The 26,812-nt window shown below is 43.6% G+C and overlaps 3 protein-coding genes across 4 annotated transcripts; 2 read left to right on the top strand and 1 right to left on the bottom strand.

Annotated features, from left to right (window-relative positions):
• Positions 1 to 338: 338 nt before the first annotated feature.
• Positions 339 to 9,602, top strand: LOC127294221 (fatty acid amide hydrolase). Of its 2 annotated transcripts, none has more exons than XM_051323984.2 (19): positions 339 to 618; positions 714 to 823; positions 1,008 to 1,068; positions 1,152 to 1,327; positions 1,516 to 1,645; positions 5,382 to 5,459; positions 5,542 to 5,802; positions 5,895 to 5,970; positions 6,097 to 6,168; positions 6,285 to 6,327; positions 6,404 to 6,475; positions 6,558 to 6,638; positions 6,787 to 6,890; positions 6,972 to 7,064; positions 7,143 to 7,211; positions 8,796 to 8,860; positions 8,988 to 9,049; positions 9,160 to 9,251; positions 9,339 to 9,602. In XM_051323984.2, exons 1-18 carry the CDS (start codon positions 519 to 521, stop codon positions 9,235 to 9,237), a joined length of 1,731 nt encoding a protein of 576 aa, XP_051179944.1. In that variant the 5' UTR covers positions 339 to 518; the 3' UTR covers positions 9,238 to 9,251; positions 9,339 to 9,602. The 2 variants fall into 2 exon arrangements, with proteins under 2 accessions (XP_051179944.1, XP_051179943.1); XM_051323983.2 differs by having other exon boundaries at positions 340 to 618; positions 9,156 to 9,251.
• Positions 9,603 to 11,605: 2,003 nt separating this feature from the next.
• Positions 11,606 to 13,592, top strand: LOC127294222 (V-type proton ATPase 16 kDa proteolipid subunit). The gene is made up of 3 exons (XM_051323985.2): positions 11,606 to 11,779; positions 11,996 to 12,281; positions 13,171 to 13,592. Exons 1-3 carry the CDS (start codon positions 11,701 to 11,703, stop codon positions 13,301 to 13,303), a joined length of 498 nt encoding a protein of 165 aa, XP_051179945.1. The 5' UTR covers positions 11,606 to 11,700; the 3' UTR covers positions 13,304 to 13,592.
• Positions 13,593 to 14,289: 697 nt separating this feature from the next.
• LOC127294223 (long chain acyl-CoA synthetase 9, chloroplastic) lies at positions 14,290 to 20,969 on the bottom strand. Its single transcript, XM_051323986.2, has 12 exons — positions 20,661 to 20,969; positions 18,801 to 19,325; positions 17,610 to 17,690; positions 17,105 to 17,377; positions 16,769 to 16,900; positions 16,505 to 16,678; positions 16,189 to 16,418; positions 15,884 to 16,001; positions 15,297 to 15,428; positions 15,086 to 15,220; positions 14,774 to 14,980; positions 14,290 to 14,682 (listed from the first exon to the last, which is right to left on the bottom strand). Exons 2-12 carry the CDS (start codon positions 19,245 to 19,247, stop codon positions 14,518 to 14,520), a joined length of 2,094 nt encoding a protein of 697 aa, XP_051179946.1. The 5' UTR covers positions 19,248 to 19,325; positions 20,661 to 20,969; the 3' UTR covers positions 14,290 to 14,517.
• Positions 20,970 to 26,812: the final 5,843 nt, after the last annotated feature.

A 26,812-nucleotide genomic window follows, 5' to 3' on the forward strand; every position in this document is an offset into this window, starting at 1 on the left:
TATTATCAAGTGACTAGACCTTACAATCTTTACCATGGTTGAGCTCGCCCTTTCACCCGTCCGAATTAAAATATGTAATATTTGAGTTACCCATGGAATTCTCTACTGAACTTGATTGACATCTTGCCTAATTTATAATGATGTTTCTCATTTCAATTTGTGCGAGGACATATGCATTATGGATAGAGATTATATATAATGGACTTCAAAACTTCATATAGTAATTTAGATGAGTTTCGACGTGCATTGCCGTGCACGCTTACTAGTAAAACAAAGTACCTGTTGTTGACTTGCCTGGATTCTGATGAGAAGACCAATGCTGCGACGCAAAGTGAGTAGTACTACTACCTACCTACATGATGACGCCTAGTACCGCTAGTACGAGCCCGCGATCTCCTTCCCTCCCAGCAGAGCCTCAGCTCACCTCCATCGTCCCTTCACCGAACCACCGAAGCCTCCTTGTCGTCGCCAGAAGTGAACCGGACTGGACAGCAATAGCTCACTAGCTGTGCTCGTCCATGGGTCTAATCCTCTCGTCTCCCAAGGTTTACAAGCCGGCGTCGGAGGTCGACCTCGGACCAGGCAGCGACGAGCTCTACATCAGTCCCAACGTCAAAGGTTCCTCCAGCCTATTCCTAATTTTGATACTACTCGCGTTCAGAGCGCTCGCATTTCCTGTCAGCGATTAACATTTTTTATTTTGCGTTCTTCAGCGCCTCGGGTTGCCGGGCTTCCGGTGAAGATCTTCGCGTGGGTTCTGGAGACGCCCATCGTCGGCCCCGTCGTGCTCTACTTCCTCAAGAAAGATAATCTCGTCAATAAGGTGACCAAAAATTCCTTAGGTTTTTTCGTTTAAAGTCCGTCTATTCTGATTTTCAGTTGGCATTGGTACACTAGCTAGTGAGCACTGAAACTGCGAGGTTCTTGCACATTGTTAGGAGATTTCTTTTTCCAAAACCACTCTGTTCATCTGATTTTCTTGATTACTGAAGAACGCATCGCTGCAGCTTGTCTCCGACGCCGAGATCCCGGAGCCGCCGTTGTTCACTGCGACACACCCCTTGAAAGGTCAGTTAGTCCTGCCATGATGGATTCTCGTATGCATTCGGGCAGTTCACGGGTTTAACTCGTGCCCATTGGTGTTGCTGCAGACATCCCCGAGCAGAATGTGAACCAGGTGAAGCCCGGCCTGTCGCCGGCAGAGCGCGTCCACGATGCCGTCGGCTGCCTCCCTGGCCTCGCCGATCCGCTGTCCCCGTGCTTCAGGCGCTGGACGATCCGGGACTTCGCCAAGGCCTACGTCTCAGGAGAGATCACTCCTGTCATGGTAATCATTTTTTTTCCTTTTTGTTAACCGTACCCAAGATGAGCCCAAACTCTGCCCCATGTCACTGTGTCAGTACAATGTGGAGGAGGTTACAGACAAACTTGGGCTGCACAAGAATGCTGGATGCAGTTCAGATTGCAAGACATGACCATTAGACCATTGATCGTCGTCTTTTTATCGTTTGGTAGGTGGCGAGGAGGTTTCTGGCTGCGGTGGAGGACTGCTCGGGGCCTGAACTCAACATGGCCATGTTCATCAGCTACAACCCCGAGGACATCATCAAGCAGGCTGAGGAGTCTACCCTCAGATACCAGCAAGGTAAATTCAGGTTGTTAATGTGCAGCTCCTCTAAGTTCAGTTAGTATCGGCCACGCCGGCCACCGCCGGGCGCCGGTGACAGCGCAGCGATCACCGTGCAATTTAAGAAGCGGTAGGACCATCCCCGACTGAACCGTGGTGCCGCCGCCGTTACCGGTGCGGCGCCTCGCTGTCTCTGCCTTCACCTCCGTGGTCCCGCTCATCGGAGTCTCAATAATTTAGTAGTTGGCCTCATAATAAGGGCAGTACAAAACGGCGAACAGTAGCAGTAACATCGCCCTCGCCATTGCAAGACAAAGAGTAGCCGAACGCTCGATCGTCAGATTCAGCAAAGCTCCAGGCTGACAGGAAACTCGGATGGGGATAGTATGTACGCATCCCATGGTCCTGATTAATCCAGTGAAGGAGCAGAGATCAACAGCAGTGATCGCTCAGAGAAGATGGGCCTACGGTACGGGTAGTGCCTGGCTCCCTGCTACACTTTTATTTTTATATTTTCAGTACGGCGCTCCGTGGAAGAAGGGGTCGCTGATCTGTAGAATTCATGGCCCGACCAGACACGGATGCAGATCCATTGCTCCCATTTGTTTGGATTGGTTAGAGCATTTGGTGCTCCCCACGCCCCAAATCCGACAAAATTTTCGTCTGGATTAAAGGAAGATTTGGCATGGGGAGCGCTGAAGTTCCAGCCGTCCCCCGGCAGGAAACCCCCAACCCCGACCATTTGACATATTTCAAACAAATTCAACATAAAATTTAACAAGTTCGGCGAGCAAGAGTACGAAAATTGCTGAAACAAATTCGGCGATAATCAGTACAATGTTTAACAAGTGCTGAAACAAATGAAGCACACAATTTCACAATTTTTCAAACAAATTATGACAGACTAGTTGGCGTCGGCGTTGGCGTTGCCTCGGAGCGTCCATATGTGCTCCACCAGATCATCTTGCAGCTGCTGATGCATTGTAGAGTCTCGAATCTCCTGGCGCATTGCAATGAAGGCGGCTCATGATGGAGGCACCTGGTGATTAGGTTGTGCAAGAGGACCCTCTCTCTCATATGGTGCTTGTTGCTCAGCCAGAGGAACCGGATGTTTTCGCTCATTTTCAATAATCATATTGTGTAGGCACACACAGCAGTTCATCACCTCCCACATCTGATCTTTGGACCAAGTCATAGCGGGGAACCGGACGACAGCAAATCTCTGCTGGAGGACATCAAATGCACGCTCCACGTCTTTTCGGCAAGCTTCTTGCTTCTTCACAAACTCGCAAAGTTTGGGGGTGCTAGGTTTCGAGATAGTCTTCACAAATGTTGCTCACTTTGGATAGATACCGTCTGCAAGGTAGTATCATTTGTTGTAGTGCCGACCATTGATCACATAGTTCACCGGGGAGCATGACCCTCAACAAGCTTGGAAAAGATCGGGGAGCAGTTTAGGACGTTAATGTCATTGTTGGATCCAGGCATACCAAAGAAAGAGTGCCAAATCCAGAGATCATGGGTAGCCACTGCTTCAAGTATCACAGTGCAGCCGTTCTTGTGACCCTTGTACATTCACTGCCACGCAAACGGACAGTTCTTCCATTTCCAATGCATGCAGTCAATACTTCCAAGCATCCCTGGAAAACCCCTAGCTTCATTTGTTGCAAGGATCCTCTGAGTGTCTTCGACAGTGGGTGCTCTCAAGTAAAAGTCCCCGAACACTGCTATGACGGCCCTGCAGAACCGGTAGAAACAATCAAGGGCGGTGGACTCCGCCATCCAAAGATAGTCATCTGCACCATCAGCGGGAGCTCCATACGCCAGCATCCTCATAGCCAATGTGCACTTCTGCAGTGACGAAAATCCAACCAAACCAGTGCAATCCACCTTGCATCTGAAGTAGGAGTCAAAGTCTCGGATGGCATACACAATTTGCAGAAATAGCTTTCTTCTCATCCTGAAACGACGTCGGAAAACACTCTCACCGTGCAATGGATTGTCGGCGAAGTAGTCGGCGTACAACATGCAGTATCCCTCCATTCGTTGTCTCGGCTTGCACTTCCGGCGACCTGGTACCGACCCACCACGTCGACCAGTTGCCAGTCCGGCGTACATGCTTGACAAGCAACCGAGGATCATCATGTGCTCCTCGTCTTGGGCGGCGGCTGCCATCTCTTCTCGCATAAGCTCGACGAACATCTGCTCCTCCTCTTCGTCCGAGTCCATGGCCGGCGAGGCAAATGGACGAACACCTGACGGGCGTGGTCGAGGCAACCCGAGCCGCGAGCGACGAGGAGTAGGCTAAAGTCGGAAAACAGGCCGGCGGAGGAGCAGCCAGATAGGCCTTCGTCGAAAGACGGCGGAATATAGGCAGGTGGAGAAGGAGGGACGGTGGAATCTGGGCAACAAGCCGGCGGGGTGGTGCCGGCGGCGAGAGAGATACGAGGGGTGGGGAGATTTTGAGCGAGGTGGCGGTGGGGTTCGTGTGTCGAGTCGCCGACAGATCGGGCCCTTACCCGCTTTTCACTCGTCCGGAGTCCCCGATAGATCCCCGGAGTGCCGGGGATGGCGTGAGCTCGCCGGATGGATGAAGAGCCAAATCCGGACGAAAACGAGGAACCGGGGGGCGCGACTGGGCCGAATTTCGCCGTCCGGATGGGAAAAACGTCGCTCGGGGGTCTCGTCGGGGAGACGAGTGGAGATGCTCTTAGAGCATGTTTCCGCGTCTGACACAAGTGGCGGATTGATTGTTTGAGTGTTTTTTTACGGCGCTGGTGCACTGTTCTCTTCTTAGAGGCGTCGCTTTTGCAGAGTCTGTACTTCAGTTGTTGTCACGGTGGTGGTTGTATTGCTGGTGCTAGGTCTAGAATGTTGTAGCAGGACTTTTATTTCTTAATTTCTTTACTTTTTTTTGGCTGTGTGCATACGTACTGCCATTAGGGTGGGACGTTGTTGCAGAGGCTGGGTGTAATTGGTATCTTTTGATATTAATATATTTCCTTTATCTAAAAAAAAGTTGTCGTTTTTGGGACGTGTCTTTCCAGTAACGCCCCTAAATAGAAATTTTAATAATTTAACTGAAAACACTCAAATTTATTTAAACTCGTTGTCGGTGGCGATCCAGGTGGGATCTGCACACTTATCCGGCGCCGCGCTGCTGGGTTCTGATCTCGTCGTGCCAACGTTCTGTCCCTTGGCGTGGGCGGCGGCGGGATGCTGATCCTATTGACCGCCATCTTCCACCCACCGCTTCTCGTGAGGCGCATGTTTGTCGGCATAGGTATTGTGCCACGTACAACGCTCATGCCTCAGCGGCCATGTCCGAATCCGTTGACGGCAAGAATGCTCCAGCGGCCGATTTAGGATTGGAGGTGGGCGCGATTCTAGGGAACGACAAGGTAGGGGAGTGGCGTGAAGGTTCGCCTTTTATACATCGGCGGCAGGCGAGAGCGGTAGGGCGCAATAACACCGCCGCGCAGGGCCACGCGGCCATGTATGACGAGATGCTTCGCGGCGTCACCTGGAGAAAACGTCCCTATGTGACGGGAATGGGCTCGAGACACAGGACACCATATTAAACCGCGTCGGATGAAAAAGGCTTTTGTAACGCGCTGCTGGGAGCGGCTAAATGTCGGCGCTCCAAAATTCTTTTGGGGGTCGGAAGATGTTCTTATGCAAAGAAAAGGGAGTAGAAAATGGTATGCGTGTGTGTGATATGTTCGGGTTTTCGGTTGCATATGCATGGATGCAGGGACGCCTCTGTCTGCCATGGACGGGGTGCTGGTGGCAGTGAAGGACGAGATCGACTGCATGCCCTACCAAACAACCGGTAAACAAAATCGACAATGAAACAAGATACTACACAGCTACTGTAATTTCGCATTTAACAAGTTGCACGTTATGGACAACAGGGGGCACGAGGTGGCTGGGGAAGGCGAGGCCGTGCGTCGCGGACGCGTCGTGCGTGGCGCAGCTGCGGGCCTGCGGCGCCGTCCTGGCCGGCAAGACCAACATGCACGAGCTCGGCGCCGGCACCAGCGGCATCAACCCGCACCACGGCTCCACCAGGAACCCGTACAACACCGGCAGGGTGTCGGGGGGCTCGTCGGGCGGGTCCGCCGCCGCGGTCTGCGCCGGACTCTGCCCCGTCGCCCTCGGCGCCGACGGAGGCGGTACGTATACGAAATCAACTATACTTTCGATGATCTCGCGCGCCGCCGCAGTGCAAGCAAAGTTGAAGCAATCCTGGTGTTTCATCGACCAGGATCCGTTCGGATGCCGGCCGCGCTCTGCGGCGTCGTCGGCTTCAAGCCCACCGTCGGGCGGCTCTCCAACTCCGGGTTCGTCGCCAATAATATAGTACCTCTTGATCACGCACCTTCATGAAACCGAAATGCTTGCTTGTTGTATTTTCTGTTGCAAACGATTGATCGAGTGACACTATAGCACACTGTTGTTTAACCCAGGCTTCTGCCGCTGAACTGGACGGTCGGCATGCCGGGGATCTTGGCGGCCTCGGTCGAGGACGCACTCGTCGCGTCAGTGCCACCCCCTAGATTTCTTTCAGTAACTTCATTTTGAGATTCAAACTAAAATTCTATATGATCCTACTTCTCCACCAGCATCTAGTCTCACCCTGCGAATTATCTCTCAGGTATGCGGCCATGGTTGACCAGTCTAGACCAAGCCACTCCCAGGTAATTTTTTTGTATGCAGGTTCAAATTTACTTGAAGGTTAGATGAAACTGACATTTCCAGTGGACTCATTTCCAGCCTCAGCTGAATCTGCCGTTGCTGACATCCACCCGTTCCATGCCAAACATCAGGCTAGCAAGATCCGCAAAGGTGAGCTTCCGAATCACAAAGATGGTGCTTCTTCCACGATGCCAAGCCTGGTAGAACAATGTAGCTAACGTTTTAAGCACAGTGGTTCGACGACTGCTCGGAGGACATAAGAAGCTGCTGCGACAAGGCTCTTCAGATCCTGCGCGCGCAGTACGGCTGGGAGGTAAGAGGGCAATGGCTAGAAGTGATCTATCCACTGTTAAATCATGTGATTCTTTTTTTTGAAATTCCTATGAGTATGAACGAAGTGTCGCAGTTCTGACTGAAAGTTTTTTTAAAAATGAAACTGAAACTTATTTCTTGGGTGCAAGACCCTGGAGGTGACCATCCCTGAGGTAGAGGAGATGCGACTTGCGCACTACGTGACCATGGGCTCCGAGTGCTCGGCCTCGGTGGCCAAATACGTCGAGAAGCTGTGAGTAGTTCGAGCTGGTTAATTTATTTCTCCCATCTCATTGCAGTTTTGACACAGAAATGGATGAATTTATGCTTGTAGGAACAAGTCTGAGATCGGGTGGGATGTAAGGATCGCGCTGAGCGCCTACGGGTCGTTCAGCAGCAAGGCTTACCTCAACTCGCAGAGGATTCGGTGAGTCCCTGCTCATATACCACATTCAGATAACCAGATTTTACTGTCTGATACCCAGACTTGGAGATGTGTCTGCAGGAGTCGTCAGATGTACTTCCACCAGAAGATCTTCGAGATGGCCGACGCGATCGTCACGCCCATGACCGGGTGGGTAACCCCTTATGCTTATACTACTATCATTAAAGCAAAAGCAAACAAGTTATGATTTTCAATTTTAATCCATATTAAGTCTTTAGTTTCTACATCCATATTGAGCATATATAGAATATTTTTTCTTAAGGATGACTAGTTCCCGGTCGATCTAGAACTGACTTAGTTCTCAGTCACACAACTTTTGTGCAATTGGAAAAAAAGATTTGCAATTCTCACTATGCAAACGTGAAGTCCTAGAGTTTACCTAGAACTAACTTAATTACCAGTCAACCTAGAACTAGCAACTTTTTTTTTCTTAAGATCAGGTTTTTGTAAGAACTCCATATATGGTCCATAAATAGAGAATTTTTAAAGTAATGCTTTATGGAAATTTCTTCGCTAGAATTTTCTAACCTTAAATTGAACAAAATAAACTTTTAAAAGTTTAATATTGCTTTTGGTGCCGTGCAGTACCTTATCAAAGGTGTACAATTTCAAAGTAAGAATATAAGCTGGTGGAAACAATATGAAAGATATGACAAGATAACACAAGCTATGAATCGAGTGGTTGATATGAAAGGTTTACATGTGTATACATCTATGAAATATACTGCGTTAGATGGGCAAGAGATGGAGGAAATTAGAGTAGGATACTTTCACATGTGGAACCATCTAGAATAGTGTAATCGGATTACTACAAATATCTAGGATGTGGATAGATAATATGAGGTTTATACACAAGCACTACATATTTTCATTTGGCTTTTGTTACAAGATTGTTCAAAAAAATATTAACCACACATATGAGGTATGTGTACTTCTAACTAACTACCAATAAAACACATATGTGATCTACAATTAGAGAAGATTAAACAATAGCAATAGATAAAAAATAAAATGATATGATATAGATGTATTTATATTTAGCTTTTGGTACAATATTGTTTGAAAAATAAAACAAATATATGATTTATTTGCATTTTAACTTCTAACTAGCTGTCAATAAAGCGATAATTGGAGAAGTGTAAGCAAGATGAATAAATAAAGTTAGAATGATATGATGTAGATGCATTTATATGATATTCATTCAAGATGTGTTTTGAGTTCAATTTTTTAGATCCAGTAGAGTACTATAATAATTAAGTAACAAAATATAATATAATATCTTGTGTGATGATAAGGATGAATAAATAGATGGTTAATTTTACACATAGTCCATATATGTTTACGTTCAGAAATGTGTAGATTGGCAAATAACATTATTATGGTTTTATGTATGATGGATTTTTATCAAGATACTATCGCCGATTCATACAATCATGATTATTGTATGAAAAATAATTGTCAAATTATGTTGTTCATTACCAAACCGTTTGAACACTAAAAAATATTTAAAATAATATGAAGAAAACCTAACATGTTAAATACGTTCATCATCATCCTAGTTCTAATAAATTGCCTCATCTTCTACCCTCTTATTATTTGTCCTTGTGGTCAATCGAAATCTTACCACCATTCGAAGTGAGATTTTTACTAGCGTAGATTAAATAATCAATGTTTATAATATACTATTTAATTGTCGGTATATTTTTGGTACAGTGTGACCGCTTACGCACTGCAAGATGACGCGTTAAACACAGGAGAACTGGACTACATAAACGCAGGTAATGAATATGGTGAATTCCATCATCTCCACTTCCCCTTTTTGGTATATGGAAATTTATATACTACCGCGAATAATACCAACAATTATATACTTACTACCTCATGGATCTTTTAAAACCAAATTAGCCGCGCTCGCAAGGTACTCCATCGCAGGGAACTTCCTCGGCCTGCCTGCCATCACCGTAACGGTAAACATCACATTGGTGGACTCAAATTATCATCATTGTCACCTCGTTGGTACAAGCTTAAGCGATTGAACACGAAGTGACACAAAATACTTCTGGCAATTTATAGGCAGGGTATGACAGAGACGGCCTCCCAGTGGGGCTCCAATTCATCGGGCGGCCATGGTCGGAGGCGACACTGCTGCACTTAGCCTATGCGATGCAGGTCAGCAAACATAAAATAACCTAATTGCATTGTTAGATACTACAGAGACAGCCTCCTAGTGGTTTTGGGTTTTATTTCTCTGTGCAGGAAGCGTGCTCGAAAAACTGCAGGAAGACGATGGTGCACTATGATCTCCTCAAGACGAAAGAGTAGGTTCAGCTGGTACCACAACAAGGACAACGACGTGACAAATAGAGCATAGAGATTGATTGGATGCAAAGAGCCTCGAACAGTAGTTTGCAAGTTTTTCATTATGACCTGCCTTTTTTGGGGATATCAGCTTTTGTATGATCGTATCGGGAAGGCAAAGAAATTATCAGGCATGTGGGGCCATGGCTCAGACTCGTTATTGTGTTGGATGTGTCTCCGGCTGCGCGTTCGGTTAATATGGTTAATTCGGTTCGGTTAATACGGTTTTTCGGTAAATACAGTTTCAATACTTCGGTAAATACGGTTTCGTATAAAAATACGGTTCGGTTTCGGTAATAACCATATAAATTCGGTTCGGTTTCGGTAATAACCAAATTAACCAAAGTTGACGCGAATTTTTGAATAACATCCATTTTTATGGACATATATTTGGTTTTTCTACTTTTTAATACCAAACTAAATGTGTTACAGGAGAAAGAAATGCTAAGTAATGAAAATGCAGCCAAAATAAAAATAAATGCATCAATATTGGGGACTAGAAGTCTAGAACTCACGATCTGTCACAAACTTATGTATACTAGCACGTACAGACCACAAATCTAGAGTAGCTCTCTTGCCTAATATGCACGTCAAAGATATATAAAAGTCTAACGTGAATTTGGGATGGGCTTAGAAAGAAAAATTCTTTGTTTTATTGGGATCTTCGGTTTTCTTCGGTTAACCATGGTTTTTTCGGTTTTTAACTGAATTAACTGAAGTGTATATGGTTAGCACTTTTGCTAACTGAAACCTAACCATAAAACCATAAAAACTGAAATTCGGTTTCGGTTAGGTTTTTTTCGGTTCGGTTTTCGGTTTCAGTTCGGTTATGTGCAGTCGGAGATGTGTCGGTTCATTTGTAGTCAAGCTTTCGTATCGTAGCGTTTCTTGCAATGTGATCCACACGTCATAACTTAACCACACCTTGCTAGCATGGATTTTCATATTTCAATTTTGTTATCCCTAAGAACACTAATAACAAAGCTAATGGGGTTTCTCCCCCTTAAGCTTGGTTTTTCTTCCAATTTTTTAATCTTCTAAAACAATGGAAAAACAATTAGAATCACCCTCCATAATGACACCAATGCGCTTATGTGTCTCTATCACTTCTCTTTTAGCAGAGCGTTCGCTCGTGAAGCTCCTCGTCATGGGATTTACAATTTTTGTCTCTCTTGAAGTCCCCTCCCTTTAAGCACTATGGATGACTTCATAAATCAAAACAGGCTTGATTTCGCGTACTGAGTCTAGGATTCACGGTGGGCGAGGATGAATGGGTCTGAGGGTCCTAGGTCATCCAACTTGGTTCTAATTAATGGTGCTCCGGCGAGCCAACTTCGTGGCAAAACAGTTCGAACCAGCGAATCCAACACTTTTGTATCAGATTTTGTTGCATGCATAAAAATTTGGTTGCGTGGGCATATTGGGGATGTTGCAACACTTGTATCAAAGCAACATGTGAATGTTGCAAACGATGTTACATGCGTGTAGAGAATGTGTCCCATAGAACTTTGATGCTGCAACAATCCAGATTTAGTACTTAAAGTGGGGAAGGCGGCTACCCTCGTTACAGTTACCGCAAGAGTAGGTAGGATTTTCATGCCATAACATTAAGGGCATCTTGAGAGATATTATATCAGTTGTCCCTTCACCATGACACCAAATCATTGCTGTTGTGTGTTGTGTGAGTGAGAGAGAGAAAGAGAGCAAATGATCTTCCAATAAGAACCAGTTTTATGACTAACATAATATCAGGGAACAATATTGACTTTGTACCCTATCATATTATTATTATTAATTTCAAACTATTTTAAGTCATGTTTATGTTATTTTGCTCCTTTTGATACAAAGCGCGACCGTGGCAAACTCTTTAGGACAACCAACCGATCTCCATTCCCACTACTTGTGTTTAAACATTCATAAACACATATCAAAATCGCCCTGAGATAGAGATCTCGTCCGATGGAGACAAAAAGAGTCGTAAGATCGGTTCAATACGCACTAACCTAGGGGCCATGAAGCAAAACGGAGGAGTCCAGCATTCTTACACCTGTACAACATCCAGAGAGTTGTTCTCAGAGTTCTCTTTCCAAAAAAATAAAAAAGAGGTATTTTTGCAGATCAGATCAGATCGAGGGGAGACCAGAAAATAAAAGAGGCCTCTCTCCATCCTTCCCTACCAACCAGGCAAACCATCTACCTTCTTCTTCTTCTTCTTCCTCACGACGCCACCCACACAGAGACGAAGAAGGAGAGAGCCAAGATGTCGTCGGTGTTCAGCGGAGATGAGACGGCGCCCTTCTTCGGCTTCCTCGGCGCCGCCGCCGCCCTCGTCTTCTCATGTACGCTCACCCTCCTCCATCCCCAACCCCCCTCCATCCTCCTCCCACATACCGCGATCGTCCGGCACCTGCTCGCCTCCTCTTAGCACGATCCGTCGCCGCTTGATCGCTTTCTGAATCCCCACGCCCCGATCCCCCCGATCCGGGGCGCGCCGACGCGGGATCCGAATCTGACCGACGGTTCCGAATCTGACCGATTCTTTCTTTCGCCCGCAGGCATGGGCGCGGCCTACGGGACGGCCAAGAGCGGCGTGGGGGTGGCGTCCATGGGCGTCATGCGCCCGGAGCTCGTCATGAAGTCCATCGTGCCCGTCGTCATGGCGGGGGTGCTCGGGATCTACGGCCTCATCATCGCCGTCATCATCTCCACCGGGATCAACCCCAAGGCCAAGCCATACTTCCTCTTCGACGGCTACGCGCACCTCTCCTCCGGCCTCGCCTGCGGCCTCGCGGGGCTCGCCGCCGGCATGGCCATCGGCATCGTCGGTGACGCGGGTGTCAGGTAAACATGCATATCCGCCTGCGTTTTTTTTTAATTTATGAATTCGTCTTTTGATTTTGACCTGGCTGGCTCTCGTGGTCACTTAGTGCGCTGCATTACGGCTTGATTGGTAACACTCCTTGCATTACCTTACGCGTGCTGCCTAGTGAGCATCATAGATCTCCAGATGTGCTTGATTACTTTGTTAGCTTATTATTAATGTTGCTAGTAAATTACTTCTGCAGCATGAGGATCATATGCTTTGATTGCTATAATCTTTGAGTAAATTAAGAATGAGACCTTCTAGGATCCTTCATGATTTTGATTGCTTTAATCTTTGAGTAAATGAAGAACAAGATCTAGGATCCTACATGATTTTCTGGATCCTTTTGTCTGTTTGTAGTTATTCATGTGATCTAGTAATTAATTAGTAGAGCTATTTGTATGAATGATGTTGCTTGTCATTGTAACCATGTAAGTTCTCTCTTGATCTCTTTGTCATAAATTTTATAGCTCTTTACTATTTTGACTACCTAGTTATAAGTTGTAGCAACCATATAGTATATACTGAGATTACGTTTACATAGTGCCATGTGAGCAGCAACATAGTGGTTATGATGTTTTGCCTGCAATACTTTTGAATGAATATTGCTGATTTACATTATGTGAGTATAAATGTTCCATGTGTAAGCATGTGAATTGATCCTGGCATTTTTGATTTGCAATAAATGTTCAATGTCGACCGTGTTAGATTATTGTATGATGTGGTCGATGAGTGTTCGCTTTACTTTTGTTTTCAGTTTGCACGCACAAGTTAGTTGATGCTATTCTTTACAGGGTCTGTTCAAGCCCTACAGCTGAATACCGTCTTGATCTCTTGTGGATTTTAACTTGTGGATTTGAAATGCAGGGCGAACGCTCAACAACCCAAGCTGTTTGTGGGCATGATCCTCATCCTCATTTTCGCTGAAGCGCTCGCCCTTTACGGACTCATTGTTGGAATCATCCTCTCATCCCGCGCTGGCCAGTCCCGCGCAGATTAAGCTCTATCACTCCACGATTGCCGTGCTGGCTACATTCTTGAGAAAAGCTGAAACTTTATGAAGTTCTAATTTTGATGTATTATTAAGGAGAGATTTGTAGATTAAGGAAGGTGGCACTTCCAGTACCGTTTCATTCTTTTTTGGTCGTGGTGGGCGTTTGCTGTTCATGCAGGGGATTTTGGGGGTAGGCTGGATTGCTGCTCCTGGGGAAATGGGTTTTAATCCTATTGGTGGTGAATAAAAACACGGCATTGTAGCTAAATAATAAATTTATATTATATTCTGTTCATCTCTTTTCTCTACTATTATATTCTGTTCATCTCTTTCCTATATGATTGCGAGAAAAATGATGTGGTTTGTTTGCTTTGCCGCTATTGGAGTTAGCATTGTTGTGTAGGTGTAGCTCATGCTTATTTCAGTTCTGTTTCTGAGTTTTTGCATTTGGTACAAAGCTGAGGCACTGTGCTCTGTAGAGCTGTGTTCAGCAAAGCTACTCCCTCCGTTCACTAATATAAGATGTTCTGCTTTTTGTAGATTCATCTATTTTGTTCACTTATTATGGGTATTATGGTGTGTATGTAGTTTATTTTAAAATTTCTAAAACACATCTTATATTTATGAACATGGGGAGTATAATATCTCAGGAAAGCTTCGTGTTGTGCATGTATGGCACAAAGGCTGTAATGAGATTAATACTCACATGCATGGATAAGTTTAGGGGACGTGATGAGATCGGCCGAGTCAGGTGGCCGTGCTAGTGGCTTGATTAGTGGATCAAGCAGATGTGAGTTTGACCAAGTGTGTATGTGCACTACATGTAGACTTGTAACTAGTATGGCTTGGGTTAAAGAGAGAAGAAGAAAAAGACACAAAAGCTAAATTTTTGTATAGGCTATGAAATGGCTCATATGACATCTCAATTTTTTGTCAAGGCTATGAAACGGCACATATGACATCTCAGATAATCAACAGAGATAACATCACAGTGTAGTAGCTAAGTAGCATTTCATATCTGACTAATGACAACAAGATTCAACAATATTCCATGGAAAACGAACTGACGAACATGATAGCTAGTTGGTATACAATGATTGAGAAATAATCCATGTAAAATCAACTGAGAAGAACGTAATAACTATATGTGATATGCAATAAATCATCAATTACAGGTAGTAGAACGGAAGGGGAAATTTTGTTCTCGCTAATAAGGAATACTATCTGTACAGCTTAGCAAGATCATTCTCATAACCCTTTTTGATGACCTCCCTCTTGAGCTTGAGAGCAGCCGTGACAAGGCCTGACTCAGGCGTCCATGGCTCTGGTATCAGCTTGATTCTGGCAGGGATCTCAAACTTCTCAAGGCGCGCTTGCTTACCAGCCTGAAGGGAAAATGCACTCAATCATGCATGCATTGTCAAAAAGTCGTAAACAACCAAACAAAATTGTTCAGAATGCAGTAAAAGCACGAACCTTGGTTAACGATTGAAGAACTTCTCTGACAGCCTCTTGCTTCTGGCACAAATCAGATATATCAGCGTATGTGAGACTTTGTTTTGAGGCCCAGTTTTCCAGTTCACCGGCTGCAGCTACAACGAGCGCAACGCAGTAGTTCTGGGAGGGGTCGGCATGGACCATGATGTTGTCAACATACGGGCTCACACTCAAAGTTGCCTCCACCTGTGATTGCATAGTTTGTTAAGAAGAGCTAGCGGCTGCTTGTTTCGCGTTTGATAATAAGAGACTGTAGCTGCTTGTTTAACCAGAAAAGGGAATACTGCTCACCTTTCCTAGAGATACATATTCACCATGTTGAAGCTTAACAATATCCTTTTTGCGGTCGATGATTTCAAGGCAGCCATCTGGGTGTAAACGTCCAATGTCGCCAGAGTAGAACCAACGCATGCCTCTTTCATCATCCTAAACATGACACATACTGTTAGGAAGAAGTTGTCACGACATAGACTGCTTTGGGGTATTATTGTTGGTAACGTACCTTGTAGACCTCATTTGTTTTGGCCTCATTTTTGAAGTAGCCTTTGGTTACGTTTGGGCCTCCAATGACTATTTCACCCCGAGGCATTGGTGAATCACTTGTCAAGTATCCACCTTCGACCCAGTCTATCAACTATCACATGGAGTTACAATTATGTTAGAAAAGAATTAAATCTGAACGTAAGGGAGACAAATAAAACTGGATGGACAAAGCCAAATGGTTTCAACTGTTAAAACCCAGGTTTTTGCAAAATATCGTAAGTTTCTAGCTTTCTGTTCAGAGGTGTAAAATATACTACAAGGTGCTAGATAGACAAAATTGACATGCATATTAGAGAGTAACTGCAAGCTAACGATCTATTATCACTATCCACAAACATGAAGCATTTTACATTTATACTTATGAAACATAAGCTTAGCTCCATCCATCAAAACTAGACCTTCCAACATACCTCACCAGATATTTCTTTAGGATGAAGATACAGTATTAACAGTAAAAATATGCACGGAAATAATCGCTTTGCTGTGGAAAATGGAACTAAATCAAATTGACATTAGCAAGGGATAAAGCATATCTTTCTTCAGTACCTTAATGTAGGAACAGGACAGTGCAGCACCAACACGACCAACTGATGTGTCATCATACTCAGAAAATGTCCCGCCAGCACACGTTTCAGTCAGACCATATCCTTGCCCTATAGGTGCCCTGTAACAGCAAAACTCAGCCTATCAATGTCTGGGCTGGAAATAAGATAAAGCTATCATATGCCAGTTATACATGAAATGTATGGAATTCAAGCTTCCAAACTAATAGTGACCTAAAATACAAATGTGAGTAACAAGAATTGAATATAACTTCTTGTGCAAAAGAACTGAGAATTTATATATCTCACCCGAGGCATATATTGATAAATCTTTGAGTATCCCCAGAGAGAGGTGCTCCACCTGAAAGTATAAAGCGAATCCGCCCTCCCAAGATGGCCCGCACCTTGTGGAAGACAAGCTTTTCCCACATGAGCTTCTCTAATCCCCATGCACCAAACCAACTTCCACTGACAGCAGCTAACCGACGGCTGTAGGCTATATCAAATAGTTTCTTTGCTACACCACCCTTTGCATCTACCTAAGTTCATCTCAATATGATGTCAAATCAGTAAATACGAAAACACACAGAAAATAAAGGGATGATAGTGTCGCAAAGGGCCATACATTTTTTCTCACGCCATCACGAACACGGTCAAGTATAGCAGGAACTGCAGTCATAAGTGTTGGCTTCAGTGCAGAAGCATCACCTTGAGTCCCTTTTTTTATTTTATTTGATGTATCAGTCAGGGTCAAAGGTGTTCCATATCCTATAGAAGCCCCAACAGCAGATATGATCGTCTAGAGCACACATTTACATAAATTTAATTAGCGTAACTATACCAATGATGCGAAATAGATTGGCATGCCGATATGTCACATTGTACCTACCTCAGCTGCCAACTCAAGAATGTGTGCAAGCGGGAGGTATGCCAAGTATACATCCTTCTTACCAAGTGCAGGAACAATAGTCATAACAGCCGATACAGTAGCCAGGACATTGCGGTGGCTCATCATGACGCCCTGTGAAATCATTTAAAGATGAGAATACTGTTTCCTCAATAAGAAGGTGCAGTAGAGCAGATGATCATGGAAATGACATGATTTCATGATTTACATATCAAGAGTGATCCAACATGAGGACATGTGCACTAGCAAGATAACGAAACACCTCAGATCCAAAAGTAGACCAAAAATTAAGTTTGCTGAACACAGATTTGAACAAACCTTGGGCATTCCAGTGCTTCCACTTGTATACATTATCACAGCTGTATCAGATGGGAGAGGCAAATTTGCTTCCACAGGTGTTTCCAGTCCTAACCTCTCTACCTCCTCAAATGACTCAACTCTCCAGCTAGTGCATTGTTTAGCCAAGGATACTTCACTTGAGACACCTTCCTCATTTATGTAGATGACATGTTTCAAAGTATCAAGTTGCCCATTTATATCAATAAGTTTTTTCAGTTCTTTCCGTCCGCAGATCACTGTAGTTACCTCAGTCTAAAGAGTATAAAAGGAACAAGATTATCAGGTCATACCACAATAAAGCAAACATAAGGTATGATTTATTCGGATGAAATTCATATGATACGCTGTTTACTTAAGCAATAAACAAAACAAAAATGATACTGCATGTTGCTGCGCTTTTGTTGCCTGCCAACAAAAGAGGATACGACTAATAAAATTGAGTTATGTTATTACATGGATGTATAGCAATATATAGTCAACCGACCTCATTTAGTGAGTGACAAAGCGCTCCCTCTCCCAAGGAGGCATAAATGGTGACAACGGTAATATTTTGTCTGAAGCATGCCTTGAAAACAGAAACAAAAACTGGTTAGAGAACTTGCAAATGATTTGTAGAGCTGAATGTTAACACAATGAAAATAATACAAGAAAAGAGTCATCAAGTAGTTAAGCTGAAGCAATTCCATATACAAAATAAACCATTTGAGAAGCAGGATTTTTTTTATATATTTCCATATCCCCATCATTAATCTATCTTTTTGGGTTATTATGTTCATTTAGATTGCTAACGTTATTCACTTCATATGCAAGAATGATGATGGAATATTTGGTCTTTAGTGTCTCTGGAATATCCCTTTCCTAACCTTTAGGTGATACCATCAAATGGTAAAGTAAAAATAAAATGAAAAGAGTAAGGATAGAAATATATTCATAGTCACTTGCTCTCTCTATGTCACTATGTAGTGCATATGAGTTCTTTGAAAAGTCAAACGCTACAAAGTTTGACTAAATATGTAGAAAAATATGTCAACATCTACAACATCAAATCAATATTATTAGAATCATCATGAAATTTACTTTCATATTATATGTACTTCATGTTGTAGATGTTGTTATATTTTTTTACATACTTTGTCAAACTTTAAATCATTTGACTTTTGAAAATACTCATATGCACTACATTTTGGCATAGAGGTAGTATATCCTGCTTCATGAAATTTTACTTACAATACGGCTGTATCAACTTGCACAGCCCACGCTCATAAATGCACTAGACTGAAGGGGCTCTCTTTGAGATATCGATCCTTGCTTGGGAGAACTGATCCTGGCCAGGAGCTCAACCCCAGTTTATGTAAGCCAGGATTGGGCCATGAAGAACAGGACGGGACCTCAAAACTAAGGACTTATTGTTCCAAAATATATGAAAATATAGAACTAGTGTCCTAGCATGTAACTCCTTAGGTTTATGCAAAGCTATTACTCCATTGTTTTAACATCTATGAAAATTCAGAACTAGCATCGTAATATCTATTTCCCTGTCCATTTCTGCAGAGCTTGCATTTTAGAAAAGGCAGCTGACAACCAATGTGGACCATATAGAGTTTAGATGTATGATGCACAACCGAAAAGTATGGCACATGTGTTTGCTAATTTAGTATATGAGTAGAGAAGTTACCTGCAATGCAATCTGCCACTCAGCTCGTGTATCAGCAAAGATAGCAACACGCTCATCCTTCTGGTGCCCGATTTGCACTAGACCAGACGAAAAGTTGCAGACAGCCCTGAATGCTTCAATGTAAGTTTTCCACTCATACTGCCCCAAATGGAGCTTCTCAAAAGATCTTCCGTCAGAGGCTACCTCTGTTTCCCTTGAAATGAGCTTCCTGGTGCCATGCAGGGGCATATGGGCATACAGCTTGCAGGACTGCTCAAACAGTTCCGCAAGTGTGAAAATCCCTTCCCAGTGTGTTTCGACAGGCTGTTCGAATCTACAGTTACGGATGGCATAGCCAGACTCACCACCCACATCAACTGACACCCCCCTTTTCTTTTCAGACTTCCTCTTGGTGATCAACAGAGATGCCACAAAAGGGATAACAAAACCGATGAAATAAGGATTCATATTATCAAAAGACAGCCTTGTACTGTTTGTAGCTCAAGGGGTGTGATACTGATTCTCAGAGGTCTTGAAATGATAAACCTGAAATAATTCTTCAATGAGGTGAGTTGTTCTCCAAATAAGTCATGGTTTATACATAATGGCTAGAAAGAAAATACATTGTCAGTGATGGGATTTCTTTTCTCATCTACAACTAAGTTTAGAAGGCCAACATTATGAAGACTAATGTGACTGTACAAAGATTTTCAAGTCAAATCTGTTGCAGAATTTCAACAGCCAACTAGCCAGTTCTAGAAAGCAATAGTTCCACCATAAGCAAAATCAGGACGGTGCGCAAGACAGAGGAGCAAGAAGTATATTTGCAGAGCAGGCCATTTACATTACAGAGAACACAATGAGATATGGTCTGGATCAGCTTCTAGGCATTTAGCAACTTTTAGTGATGCACAACCCAAATGTATTCTATTGGTGCTAGAACGTGTCAACCAGAGGAAGGTAATATGGATTATGGAGCCCAAACTTGAATGGAGAATGGAGTAGTGCACTCATGTTGCACCTTCGCTCCAAAGTACTTTTGAGGAACTTTTGAGTAGATCTTAGCTCAAAACTTCAGATACAAATAGAAAAAACACCAAAAGCGTGACTTAGCATTGTCACAAGGACGACTTTTTTAAGGAAGAACATAAATTTGTACATCCATGTGTACTTGGATCATTCTAGGTTGGTAAAATTCAGCAAGAGAACCTCATAATCATAGAGTGAATTATCAGTTTTTCTCCGTGAAACCACAATAGCTGGAAAAAATAGCTTCAACAAATAATATAACTCACTTAATACGATGATCTGACAATCCCAAATGAAGGAACCAAGTAACCAGTATCCCCAACGAATCAAATCTTGGGAATTTACTAACCAGTCAAACAAAAATGTTTATGGCCTGGTGTATTAACCCCCATAGAATCGACATGTCACTTACACATTTCTTTGAAAAAAAAAAAAAAAAAATTATAGTAAGACCTGTACACGTTTCTTTGAAAAATAAAAAATTTCATTTTAAAGTAAGATCTGTAGCTTCGTACAGGTTTGACCAGGCCACTGACGTACTTCAGAAAGTAGGAGCACTATCCGGATCAGAAATAGTGAAATGGTGTTAAGCTGTTAGCAGTCTTATAATCAAAGTATTTCCAAACCAAAAATATGTTCAGTTCAACGTAGCGAGCACACATAGCACGAATCTACACAATCTAACAGGAAGCTCCCAGGAATCCAAACCAATTACCTCACTACAGGTTACAAAGCACCGTACGCACTACCCATTGTCCATATCGTCAGTCGGCGGAGCAAGCAGCTGCTACATGTGCAAAGGCGCAACGAATCGAGCTAGCACACGCATATACTCTGCAGATAAGACAGTACCTGGTGGCTTGGCGGTTCGCCGGAGAGGGCTCCGGCCACAAGCTCTGGGTGGCAGGTACAGAAAATGGTCGCAATGCAGGTGGCGGGAAGGAGGAGGGAGGAGAAGAGAAATAGGCGGAGATGGAGAGGCGCGCGGCGGCGACGGCGACGGGGCGGAGAAACCAACGACGCCGCGCCGACGGAGGGTGGTCACTGGTCAGCGGTGGCTGGCTGGAGCGGTGCTGGGCTTTTGTCGGGCTCGCGGGAGTTTAGAGATCTCCGCTGATCTGCAGCTGACCGATCCTCTCTCGGTTTCTCCGTCCGTGTCTTTTCTCGTCTTCCCGCTGATTCTCGGCCAGCTTGTCTTACTCTTACATGCGTGTCGGAGCAAAGTCTGGCAGGAAAGTTACTTGAAAATCAGGATTCCCCTGGGAATTCTAGTGAGGTTTCTCTCTTTTTGCCTCCTTTCTCTATCAGGAAACATGCCGTCTAAATTTATTTGGATCCAAACATCTCTTTGTTGCTTTTTTTTTCGATAAAGGGGATATATTAATATTATCGGATATTAATTACATCCAGCCTCTGCAACAACGCAATACCCTAACAACATTACGGATGCACATAGCTAAAAAAGAGAAAATTAAAATTAAAAAATAAAAGTCCCGCTACAGTATCATATCCCTAGCAACAGTAATACATCCGTAAGTCTAGATGTCTTTTTCTCGCAGAAAAAAAACACCAAGACAACAATGCTTTTGGTGCTTCTAGCCTGGAAAGTTTGTTTCGTTTGTGTGATGGCTCTCCTTTGGTTTGTATAATAAATAGTTTGGTACTTCATCTGTCTTGAAAAAGATGTCTCAAATTCATGTAATTCGGATATATCTTCCTCTGTTGTTCTAGAAAAGATGTCTCAAACTTCTCTACATTTAGATGTATTAGCTATTGTTTAGTGTCTAGATATATCTAAATTTAAACAAATTTGAGATATCATTTCAGGACGGATAGAGTATTTTACTTGCTTTTTATTCCGCTCTAGCGTTCCGTTGTTCCTGCTGTAATCAGGTTTTTGAGCCACTTTTGAATGAAAATTCAGGTGGAGAACCTCTCTCCCTAGTGGAACTTCCAAAAAAAATATGCCTTTCAATTTTGTTTCTATTTCTTGTAACAAGCTGGTGGTTTCTTTATTGGAAATCTATGTGGAGAGACTTGTTGGACAGAAAGAAAATACCACAAATAGATCCGGCCAAGCTTCACATGGTACAGAACTAGAATACAAGTAACATCCTTCGTGTGCACCGGAGCAATTACCTCGCAAAATCATGACATGAACTAGGCTAATGTTTCATTACATTCCCAGTTTATTTTACAGAATACTTATTTTACTTGGGGCTGCACTTTAGCCGGGAGCGATGTTTTGGAACATGGGAGCACTTTAGTTTAAAATGTATCTTACACACATTTTGAATTTCAAAAAAATTGAAACGAAAAATTTGCACGTACATCTTCACGTGCTACACACTTACAAAGTTGTTTCATAAAAAATCGACTTGTCATGTGACGTGTGTAAAAAAGACAAAACTCAGTGCTAGAAAATAATGCTTTTTACAAGATAAAATTTCTCTTTTTTACATAGTTCACAAAAAATATTAGTTTTTCTTGAAACTTGACGAACGCACATATATTATGAAGATGTACATGTAGAATTTTTTATCAAAATTTTTTGACACTTCGAAATAAGATTTTTTGGTAGAGGGAGCATACGCACCCGGGAGCCGAATTGAATTTCTCGATTGTTGCTTACATTGGTTATTTGGTATCTCTCTCACTCACACGGACACCAAGTATGGCAATGTAACTTAAGACTTTTTCATTATCCCAATTTTTTGTTTGTTCTGCATGGTTCGATGTTGACATCACACAAGCTAACACAATAAATAGACATCTCCCTCCTCGGTGAGATATTGCATGACTTATTGTTGTTAGTTTTCTATAACAAAAGTTCAACCTACTTGAGGCCTCCAAATTAAGCATGTGTCATCATAAGGGCATGACACCATTGGGTACATGTGCTTATCATGAACCATCGCTAACTCCAAACCAACCAAAGCCATGCATCATTTCCATCTTATAGATACTACTAATTACTAACCAGAATTCTTAGACCGTGCAATTATGTGTAGGATTTCTTATATGTTAAATTAAGCTAACGGATGTTGCACTATTGCAGAAGCGTGAACAATCATTAGTTGTGCCTTTTTAGCAAGAGTCGACATATATGGCCATGGATAAATGACTACATGGATCTCTTACACAAAGTAGTAACAAAATGGATGAAATTTTTCACTTTGTTGGTGGATTTGCTTGATTTTTGTTTTGAAATGGACGATTTGCTTGTCATGGATGTTATCACTTTATTGGAGACTCGATGTAGCGACTTTAGCAAGGATAGAATGATGATGCAACATGGGCGAAGGCATTTATTTTAGATCTGGCCTTTGGTATGCATTTTCATGTTTTTATTTGCTTTATTTTCCAAAATTTCACGTAATGAGGTTTTCTTTTCTTTTTTATGAATAAACCATCATCGGATTAGTACTATCTATTGCGGGTTGTAACACACGTAGAAACGAGACTACCACTGAAATATTACACTGACCGAGCTCACACAAAAAACTAGTACAAGTCTCATCAAGCAAAACCCACTAACATCCTCATCAATTATACTTGTAACTGGAACCTTTGTTGCAAGTAGACAAACCATGCGCCTTTTCTTGCATGGGCAGGTGAAGATTTTGGATGGGAAATATAAGGAGAAGAAAAAGGCTCCTTGCCATTTGAAGGGTTAGATTATCACCGACAATTTTGGTCCACATAATAACATTCAGGTTTCCCTAGACGAACATCAACATGGATGATATCATGTAAATCTCCCCTAAGGAGAACATGATGAAATGGAAAGGGCAGTTTTTGAAATGTAACAAAAAAAATCCCGATCTCATTATGGCTTGACATTGTTATATTATAAGGATGATATTATAGCCCTTTTAATGGATTTTCAAAATGCAAGGTTCTCACTCTATACGCGACAAAGATTCAATAGTATAGGCCCACATGTCCTTTAATTAAATCTAAGTTTTTTTTTGGAGAAAATTAAATCTAAGGTTAGGTGGCCTTTTCCGCATCAAGCTAATGGGATGATAGTTTATTTTCCTTTTATGTAGATCTTGTGTTGATAAGCTCATGCAAACAAAGGAGTGCGGAGGTTAAAGTTAGCAATGATATATGTTCCTACTTTCAATCAAAGAATGGTGTTTGACAATGCGATCACTACTAAGAAAAGGTTTACCGCCGGCACACTGAAAAGGCTTACCGCCGGCACTTTCGTATTCGCCGGCGATAACCTCGCCGGTGGTAATGGCCTACCGCCGGCGCTTTCGAAACCGCCAGGGGTAACCAAACTTACCACCGGCGCCCCCATCCAATCCGCCAGGGGTAATACTTACCGCCGGCACTTTCCAATCCGCCAGGGGTAACATTAAGCAGGAGCAAAAAAAAATATGCTCGAATTACACAGAATATGCAGAATATACACAATATATACAAGAATATACACAAAAACTAGGTGTGGCCAGTAGACGCATTTTCAATTGTTTGAATATACACAAGAATATACAAGAATCCTCAATACAAGAATGTAGACCAAGAATAATGTCACATGGAACAACCGAGACGGTCATGGCTAGTATCGCATACAACTTAAAAGCAGCACAGACTGAACAAACTGAATCATCTGAATAAAGGAAAGTAGTGACGATTTGATTATGCAATTTATTGCAGAATCCAAATCATCACCAGACGCTTCAAGAGCTCTCTCGTGCACTCTCGTGCAGCTGAAATCAAGTTATATGCTACAGAAAAAATACAACAAAACTAAAATCTGCATGTTTAGTTGGTGGTACAACGATTTATAGCTCAGAAAATACAGAAGCAATTCAACCCATCCAGAGCGTAGAAGGAGGGCACCCTTGTCAGAGTCCCTTAGGGCCGGACATCTACTGCTGTATTCATAAGCTTGTAATACTGTGTGTATGAATTTGACATAGAACTGACTAGGTTTCTTGTATGAATACATCTAAACTTCAGAGAAATGAGAGATCACTAAGCTCATCAGTGAAGATTAGTAACGGAAACATATCACTAACAGAAGATGCTATGGTGGTAGATGCCCATGGTTTCAAAGGCGTGGCGTCACAACTACAGATGTGTGTGTCCTAATTGTACTAAACAAATTCACAACATCAATCCACTGCACAGTATTAGCTACAGCTAACCAGGACCCAACCAATAAGCCGTACTCATTTATATCGATCAGATCGGGAGCTGAACAAGTAATCAACAGGGATTGAACTAGGACACACAAACCAGCAGATCAACGACGAAACTAGTACCAATCTACCATAGGCACCTAGATGCACACATGACCAGTTTCACTACCATCAAAAGTGCAAGGGAGAGAGCATATGGTATTCAACATATCTAAACTAACATCCTTCATGCTAAAATAGGTATTCAACGCAAGTAAGAATATGCTAAAATTAAGGTTTACTCCAAACATGAAGGATGTTAGGTCATTTGATTGAACTGAAGAGTGCCAAATGGTACCCTAAGGGTCATCAACTTGCCAGGTTATGCGATTTAAAAGAGCTAGGCATCGACCAACAGAGCATGCCACTATAGCTTGGATTGATCGACACTTCCAAGGGGTATCACAGGTGATTTTTTTACATATTATGGAGCCATCTCTGAAACAATATGGCAGTTCATATACTTGGTAAGGGCACAACGGCAAGAATCAAGCACTAGATTTTCTTAACAAGAATAGATAGAGGAGGAGAGGGGCATCACCGGGCTGTTGCAGGTTGTTGTGGTCGTCGGCCGTAGCAAGATCAAGTCGTGGTGGGCAGCTGCAGCTCGGGGATGTCGCCGGCGACCAGCAGCTCGGGGAGGTGGTCGCTGAGGTCACCGGTGGAGAAGGGTTGGTCTTCCGGCCACATCCCGCGTCCTCGCCACGTCCCTGTAACCGTGGTCGTGGCTTCCGCGCGGACGGACGCAGGCAGGCGAATTCGACGGGGCGCCGCGGTTGTGCGATCTGGATCCGCCCTCGGTGAACGCGCGAGGCCTGGATCCGCCATCCTTGCCGTCATCGTCGACGCCGGGCTAGCGGAGGAGGACCTGCGGTGGCCGGCCTAGCCTGGGGACGCCCAAGATCGTCTTCTGCGACCAGATCTCCGGTGAGCACGCGGCGAAAGGGGGGCGGGGGAAAGGAGAGGATCCTGAGGACGGGGAGAAGGGGATTTGGCGGCCCGGCGGTAAAAACTTGGCGGCGGCGAGGCGGTGTGGGGAAGGGGATGTGACGGCGGTGAGGCGGGCTCGGTGTGTGGCCGCCGCCGCCACGTCTGGGTGTGGAGTTGGGTCTGAGGGATGTAGCTAGGGTTGTGTGTGTGGCGACTCTGGCGACAAGAGCAGCCTGGGTGGCACCCGTTACCCCCGGCACCTTCGGTGCGGGGTCGCCAAGGAAAGGCCCGCTACCCCCGGCGGTATTGGGCCGAAATCGCCGGCAGTAAGTCCAGGCCGGACAGTGGCCCCGCAGCCCATTATAGCGCTAGCATCTTTAAATCGAACTCGCCGGCGGTAACGCATGTACCCCCGGCATTTTCTTTTCGACCTCGCCGGCGGTAGTGTTAGGCCCCCCTGGAATCTATTACCGCTGGCATCTTCAACTCGTATTTGCCGGCGGTAAGGAGTGCGGCTATAAGCTATTCCCTAGTAGTGGATCATCTATCACCAATGCTTTTTAGCATTGTGGTAGATATGTTGGCTATCCTAATTAACAAAGAATATTTTCTTCAATTTAGCTAGTTTAAGGTAGTTGCAAGAGCATTTTCTTCTTGGATGAAAGTGGTTAGATGACAGAAAAAGATATTGTTGATTCTTTAATTTACCAGGGGCATACATGCTGCCTATATTTTAGGAACCTTGCCTTATAATGCTTAGTTTTTGCGCACTGTCTTTGGTCATCACTTGATGATTGACATGAAATAGTTACCAATATGGCAAATGACATACTATCAATAGTCAGTGATGTGTTTGGATTGGATCTAAAGATGCCTTAC

This window comes from Lolium perenne, chromosome 4 (assembly GCF_019359855.2).
Source record: "Lolium perenne isolate Kyuss_39 chromosome 4, Kyuss_2.0, whole genome shotgun sequence".
Taxonomy (NCBI): Eukaryota; Viridiplantae; Streptophyta; class Magnoliopsida; order Poales; family Poaceae; genus Lolium; species Lolium perenne.

What these genes read in the sequence shown, in the direction of transcription:
- LOC127294221 (XM_051323983.2), top strand. Translation starts at nt 519, where the DNA reads ATGGGTCTAATCCTCTCGTCTCCCAAGGTTTACAAGCCGGCGTCGGAG. An exon ending in CATGCCCTACCAAACAACCG is followed by an intron (nt 5,460 to 5,541) that starts GTAAACAAAATC and finishes TATGGACAACAG; the next exon opens with GGGGCACGAGGTGGCTGGGG. An exon ending in TGCCTGCCATCACCGTAACG is followed by an intron (nt 9,050 to 9,155) that starts GTAAACATCACA and finishes GGCAATTTATAG; the next exon opens with GCAGGGTATGACAGAGACGG.
- LOC127294223 (XM_051323986.2), bottom strand. Translation starts at nt 19,247, where the DNA reads ATGAATCCTTATTTCATCGGTTTTGTTATCCCTTTTGTGGCATCTCTG. An exon ending in AGTGGCAGATTGCATTGCAG is followed by an intron (nt 17,691 to 18,800) that starts GTAACTTCTCTA and finishes TCTGTTTTCAAG; the next exon opens with GCATGCTTCAGACAAAATAT. An exon ending in TTTGTCACTCACTAAATGAG is followed by an intron (nt 17,378 to 17,609) that starts GTCGGTTGACTA and finishes TATACTCTTTAG; the next exon opens with ACTGAGGTAACTACAGTGAT.
- LOC127294222 (XM_051323985.2), top strand. Translation starts at nt 11,701, where the DNA reads ATGTCGTCGGTGTTCAGCGGAGATGAGACGGCGCCCTTCTTCGGCTTC. An exon ending in CGCCGCCCTCGTCTTCTCAT is followed by an intron (nt 11,780 to 11,995) that starts GTACGCTCACCC and finishes TTTCGCCCGCAG; the next exon opens with GCATGGGCGCGGCCTACGGG. An exon ending in GTCGGTGACGCGGGTGTCAG is followed by an intron (nt 12,282 to 13,170) that starts GTAAACATGCAT and finishes TTTGAAATGCAG; the next exon opens with GGCGAACGCTCAACAACCCA.